Genomic DNA, 6,346 nt, shown 5'->3' on the forward strand with positions numbered 1-6,346 from the left:
TTAGAGTGTTGGGTCATTCCTATTCCCTAACCTTCAGGGAGGGGAAAAGGGCTGGAGGATCAGTCAGCCAATGGCCAAAGCCTTAGTCAGTCCTGAGTATGCAATGATGCCGCCATCAAATCCCAAAAGGACTGGGATCAAGAGCTTCAGGTTGGTGAACACACAGAAAATGGGGAGAGTGGGGTGCTTGGAGAGGGCACAGAGGTCCTCTTTCCCTAGACCTCGCCCTGTTTATCTCTTCATCTGGCAATTGATTCATATCTTTTCATATCCTTTAATAAACTGGTAAACCTAAGTGTTTCCTTGAGTTTCGTGAGCCACCCTAACAAATTAAAGAACCTAAGGAGGAGGTCGTTGGAACCTCCAATCTGAAATTGGTTGATCAGAAGCACAGGTAACAGCCTGGGGCTTGGGACTGGCAACTGACACCAGGGGTGACAGGCAGTCTTGTAGGACTGAGTTCTTAACCTGTGAAGTGTCATACTATCTCTGGGTACGTAGTGTCAGAAATGAGTTGGATTCTTGGACACCCTGTTGGGGTCTGAGAATTGCTTGGTGTTGTGTGTGTGTGTGGATCTCCCCCTGATGTTGAAACGGGGTCCAGGAATGCCCAAAGATCTGTGCATATACTAAAAGCCATTGGAAGGTGAATTGCATGGTTGTGTATTATACCTCCATAAAGCTTTTATTTAAGAAAAAGGAAAAAAACAAGGGTTGAGACCCCATGGATGATCCTTACCCCTCCCCCTGCCATGGCATGCTGGTGCCTTCTTCACTTGGTGGAGAAGCGTGGCCGTGCCTGGACATGCTCACAGTGGGGGTGCTTCATGGTCAGCCCATAGATTGGGGTTAGGTCTACTTTCACACCTGCTGGCACACTGAACTCCAGCCGCTGCAGCAAGGTAGCTAGGAAGAGAAAGATCTCCAACTTGGCCATGACCTCTCCTATGCACCGGCGCTTGCCCATGCTGAAGAGTATCACTTTCTCACTCAAGATCTTATTGATTGCAGTGCCATCAGCAGTAAGGAATCTCTCTGGTCGGAACTCGGATGGATCTCCCCACACCTTTCTGCGAGAGGAACAGAGGAGATGGGATTTCTGGCTGGGGTGGGGGGACACCCTAGGAAGAAAAGCCTGGGGGGAGACTTCTGTGGGCGGCACAAGTGTTAGAATAGATTGAGAGTACTGAGAAGAGAGTGAAGAGAGGAACCAAACTGTACTTCCATGCTTATTTCTTTTACAACGCTCTCTCTAAAATGATGGGTCTTGCAAATGGTGCTTTATCATATCTATTTGTTATTTTAAAGAAATAACGCTTCAACTAAAAGAAATTAAAAGAAGGAAAACATTATGTCCAGCCTACTCAATATAAAGGGGAATCAGCAGTACATCCTGGTTTACGCTTTATTGTTTTCGAGTCATTGTTGACAGCATCCCTTTTCACACTCAGAAGTGCCTCAGTTTGGATGGCAAATTATATGGTCCCTCTACCTACAGGCAAAGTGGGATTTTCCAAAGAGAGGTCGCTGGGCCATTGACATCACAATCGCTGAGGGACTCCAGTTTGCCTACCAAAGTGGAATCTTGGGGGATGAGTTCCCCTAATCTAACCAACCTTCTGGTCATTTCCTGTGTACAGTGTTTGAAAAACACGGACCTAAGTGTAGGTACTTACAACAGAGTCCATATGGCAATTGAGGCCTCATTCCTCTATTTATACCCAGTTCCTAGGGGGACAAAGAGCCTTCCTGTCTGCTGAATCTCATGTAGTTTTCAGTGGGGGAGGTATACTCACGGGTCATGATTGACCTGCCACTGGTTTACAAAGACACAGCGTTCCTTGGGGATGTAGAAGCCTTTCAGTATCGTGTCCCTTGTCGTGCTGAGGAGGGAAAAGGGCTCTGTCAGGATCAGGGCAGAAACACTGGGGCATGTCTCTGGAACCTACTTCTCCTACTAACCCCCCCCCCCACCAACGCCAATAGCTTGCCCACCACAGTCTCCACAGTCTCCATATCCCACACTGGGAGGAAGTATCAGGAGCAGGGGAGGGTGAAACTGTCCTCTCCCTCCCTCAGCTCCTTTTCTTCAACTTCAGCAAGTGTTTACTAAACTTTCGTTTGTGTCCAGCTATGCTCTTGGCCATCCTTTGGAGCCGAGAAACAGGCAGCCTGGGCTAGCCCTGGGGAGTTCCCACCTGGGCTGATGAGTCGGGCCTTTTAGTCTGGGAATAACTAGACCAACATTTGGGTAGAAGTAAATGTTCACTAACTCTCTTGACATTGTTAAAATCCCAGGACACGATCAAGGACAAATGACTGGAAGTCCTACAGTCTATCAGAGAGTGAAGCTGTGCCAGCTGGATGAGTCAAGAAAGCCTGCCAGTGAAGGGCAAGTTTGTTTCAGGATTGACCTTGGGTGAGGATGGGATTCTGGTAGCAGAAGAGGTAAGGAGGCATTCCAGGCAGAAGGTCCAGCATAAGCAAAATTGGAGGTTGACTGCGTCTTGCCGGTCAGGTCCAGTGAGGCCAGTCTGGCTGGGTTGAGAGTACTTGCAGGGAGGGAATGTGTGCAGAGGTGAAGGAGAGCTGAGGTCAGGAGTGTGACTCTCTCCTGACAGCTGGGTGGTTTGATCATGGTTGGACTGCTTAGGGACAGCCTAGAGGCTGAGGGTCTGTAAGGAACCTGGTGACATGGCCAGAACGGAGGCCAAGGTCTGAGCCAGGGCCAGGGCTAAGAAGATGGGAGGAAGAAACATGGCAAGGACTATAAAGGTGGTAGGGCAGGATAACCTGGACTTACCTGTGGGGGATGGTAAAGGGGACGAAGGAGGTATGTCGGAAGATCTCCAGGATGAAGGCCTCCAGGTAGGGCAGCTGGAGTCTGTCAGATAGCTGGGGTTGCCGGGCCCTGCCAATCACTCTGTCTGCAGAACACAGACCAGACAAGGCTTAGGGATGCCCTGACTGCCCCCATGGTGTCAAAGTCCCCTATTATGTGGTACTATGTCTGTTTTATATGTGAGACCCGCTAACCACCCTGCCTCTAGCACATTCTAGGCAAGGGTGGGCACCACTGTATGTCCAGGTGTGACCCACGGTAGGCACAAAACAGCTATATGTACATGGGAAAAATGACCTGGGGATCCCAAGACTTCTCTTAGCTCATACATCTCAACCACCTACCCAACTCCTCCTGGATCTTTCTCTGTATCTCAGGGTTTGTCACAAGATACATGATGCTCCAGGAGATGGCTGTTGTGATGGTGTCAAATCCTGAGGAAGGGAGGAAGACAAGAACAAGAAACCAGCATTTACTAAGCATCCAGAACTTACACACCAACTGTGGTTTTCTCTGCCTCCTTCCCCCTACATTCTCCAACCCCCATGAGTTTCCTGAGGGTAGAGACCCGGTCTCCTCAACACAAATCTGAATCACTAGTTTCAAGATTAGCTGCTGGCATTACAGGGATCTAGAATTACAGGATAAAGAACCCCTTATTGTTCAGGGGGGGAAACTGAGGCCCAGAGGCAGAGAGGGGTTTAGCTGAATTTCCACTGGGAGTTTTTGGGCCCACCTGGACTCGGACCCTGAACATGGGCCAGGGGTCTGTATCCCACACCGTCTGCTGTGTGGTTAGCCAATGATCGGATGGACTCAGGGGCCTGGCAAGTCTGTGCGTGGACAGCGGGCACTGGTGGATGGAAAAGGCATGGGTCTGGTTCCTACCGGCCCCAAAAATGTCGTTGATAATGTTGACGATCTTCTCATGGGGGATGTGACCAGCACTAGTTCTGGAACCCTTCTCATTGTGCTTCAGGAGGGCGCCTGTGATGTCCTGAATGTTGCTCTGTGGGGACACAAGCTTGGGGCATCCTGGCACTTCCAGGTCGGACCTTGCCCTTCCCCCCATGGCACTCCCATGGGGCCTCCAGGCAATAAGCTGGGGTTCCAGGGGTAGCTGGTAGCAGCCCTGGGTGCCCTTCCTCCCAATAACCCTGGGGTCAAATTTCAAAGGAGGGCTTTGTAGGGGAGTACTGGGAAGCTGAGTGCCACCTGAGCTGCGGATTAGCTTCTGTCTGGGTTCAGATTCCTGCAGAACAAGAGCCTTCTCCTGATAATAGCCCCCCACATTGCAGGACTCTGCCAGGGCCTCATTCACAGGCAAATATTTTTGGGGCTTTGAACAATCCTGAGAGGGAGGCAGTTGGATGAGGAAACGGAGGCCCCAGAGAGAGAGGCATTGGTCCCAGGTCAAGCAGCTAATCCAATGCATTCCAGAGCCTTCCTGGACCTTGGCGGCCCCTCAGCTGTACCTGGAGGCTGGGTGAGAGGGGCCACCCCTAGGCCCTTCAAGGTGCCCCCTCACCACCAACACCCTGGGCTCACCTCGTCAAAGTCCCGGTAGTGCTCCTGGACAATATTCTGAAGGAACCGAAAGAACTTCTGGTTGAAGGCCTTGAATCTCTGCAGGGAAGGGTTAGGCAGATACCGGAGAATGGGGAAGAAGTCCACGGGGTTCCCAGAGGAGGCCGTCTCCACAAAGTCATTGGTGCTGCTTATAAGGCTGAGCATCTCCTCACTGCTCTGAGGGAAGTGCTTCCCAAAGCACATGGCACCAATGACACTGGCCACGGACAGCATCACCTCGTTGTAGGGGTCAAAGCGCCCAGCCTCTGCCATCCTTTGCTGCAGCCTGCCGAGGAGGGCCTCTGCCTCCTTGCTCACGTGCTCTTCCAGGTAGCAGGTGCACGAGGAAGCTGGGTCTGACGCGATGGAGAAGCTCTTCAGGGCACTCTGGGCCAGGCGCCTGCGTGCAGCCCACACTGGTCCAGAGTCCGGGCTAAAGGACATGCTTTGGCCATCAGTAACCAAAGTGAAGCTGTAGAGGTCAGGCCGGCCCTTGAAATCGTCCCCCTGTTGCACCAGGGCCTGCCGGATGGTGTCCAGGCCGCTGAGCACCAGTACGGGTGTGGAGCCAATGTGGATTTGCAGCACGTCCCCATACCGCTGGCTCAGCCTCGTTAGCGCCAGGTGTGGGGTCTTCCCCAAGGTCAGCACGTTCCCCAGCAAGGGCCAGCCCCACGGCCCCGGGGGACTCTTCAGGCCTTTGGGAACCCGAGGCTGCCAGGCTCTGACCACCCAGAGCACCATGCAGAAGACGGCAGAGACCAGGAGCAGCCCGGTAGCTATCGGGGACCAGGCCATCTGTGCTCACTGCTGGAGAAGACGGAGGAGCCAGGCTGAATGTCAAGACGGAGCCATTCATTCCTTCCTTCATTCACTCATTCAAGCAATAAGCACTGACATATGTTCGGTGCTTGGCTCCCAGATTGACACCAGAAAGGCTAGGTGACACCCACCATGAGTCCTGTGTCATAGAAGCTCACCCTGAGAGCATTGCAGAATCTGAGGCTCGGAAAAAAAATCTCGAAATGCCCAACCTGAGTGTCTGCTCTCTGAGTCCTGACCCTCCCCTCTGTCCATGACCGCCGTCTCCAATTCTGAGGCTGGAGGGGAGGCAAATGACACTTCAAAACAGAGACGCACACTTGCCAGCCCCCAGCTCAGGCTTATACTGGGTATTATGCCAAAAGGTCCCTGCCAAGGCTGGCTTCCTGCCAATACCTCTTCCTACCCAGGGAACAGGTTGCTGCTCCCACCCAGCAACACCAAGGAGGCCAAGGTCCCACCCAGGGCTGATGCAAATGACTGGTGATGGCCCCTCTCCCAAGGCCTTCATTACTACATCCAAGAAGAGCATCTCCTCCCCAGCCCTTCACAATCTTAGAGGCTGAGGTTGGGCTGCAGCCAGAGACATGGCTGCCCTCGTGCCGGGTGGGGACCCTTCCTCATCTCTCCATTTGAATCATGCTAAGGGTCCTTAGAGATGGCCCTGTGCAGGCTGCCAACTGAAAAATGAGAAACAGGTCTGGACCTGGGCAGGAAGGACTAGAACTCAGACCTCCTACACCTAACCCAGGGTCCCTTCATTCCTCCATCCCCACTGGATCCCAGGATATACTGGGGAGGGCGGAGGTCCCAGGGACTGGAAAATGAGCCAGAGAAAGGTACCTGTAGAGGCAGGTGCTTGAGATGAGCAGGGTTGTGGAGGCTGGTACAGAGCTTTTGGCTTCGGGGGAGGGGACCTTTTATAAATACCACCCTCTGTCAGATTGGCCTGGCCACTCTGGTCACCTGATATGAAAGTCACCAAATGAAACTGGAAGGGTCAGCCCTTGGCCTTGGGCCATGTTCCCTCAGCTCCGCCTACTACCCAGGGCCCAGGGCAGCTCTTCAGGGAGAATTGCTATGTCCCTAGGGAGGAATGCCCAGCTCTTTTCA

The 6,346-nt window shown here is 52.7% G+C and overlaps 1 protein-coding gene across 3 annotated transcripts; it reads right to left on the bottom strand.

The window, feature by feature from the left end:
• Positions 1 to 652: 652 nt before the first annotated feature.
• LOC125105139 (cytochrome P450 1A2) lies at positions 653 to 6,135 on the bottom strand. Of its 3 annotated transcripts, none has more exons than XM_047738285.1 (7): positions 6,077 to 6,135; positions 4,391 to 5,221; positions 3,731 to 3,866; positions 3,187 to 3,276; positions 2,804 to 2,927; positions 1,797 to 1,883; positions 653 to 1,070 (listed from the first exon to the last, which is right to left on the bottom strand). In XM_047738285.1, exons 2-7 carry the CDS (start codon positions 5,207 to 5,209, stop codon positions 773 to 775), a joined length of 1,554 nt encoding a protein of 517 aa, XP_047594241.1. In that variant the 5' UTR covers positions 5,210 to 5,221; positions 6,077 to 6,135; the 3' UTR covers positions 653 to 772. The 3 variants fall into 3 exon arrangements, with proteins under 3 accessions (XP_047594241.1, XP_047594242.1, XP_047594240.1); XM_047738286.1 differs by having other exon boundaries at positions 3,731 to 3,851; positions 4,391 to 5,218; positions 6,077 to 6,117; XM_047738284.1 differs by having other exon boundaries at positions 4,391 to 5,218; positions 6,077 to 6,117.
• Between the last annotated feature and the right edge of the window lie 211 nt (positions 6,136 to 6,346).

Source organism: Lutra lutra, chromosome 7 (genome assembly GCF_902655055.1).
Source record: "Lutra lutra chromosome 7, mLutLut1.2, whole genome shotgun sequence".
NCBI lineage: Eukaryota > Metazoa > Chordata > Mammalia > Carnivora > Mustelidae > Lutra > Lutra lutra.

What these genes read in the sequence shown, in the direction of transcription:
- LOC125105139 (XM_047738285.1), bottom strand. Translation starts at nt 5,209, where the DNA reads ATGGCCTGGTCCCCGATAGCTACCGGGCTGCTCCTGGTCTCTGCCGTC. An exon ending in ACTACCGGGACTTTGACGAG is followed by an intron (nt 3,867 to 4,390) that starts GTGAGCCCAGGG and finishes GGATGCCCCAAG; the next exon opens with CTTGTGTCCCCACAGAGCAA. An exon ending in TGGCAGGTCAATCATGACCC is followed by an intron (nt 1,071 to 1,796) that starts GTGAGTATACCT and finishes TTCCTCTCGCAG; the next exon opens with AAAGGTGTGGGGAGATCCAT.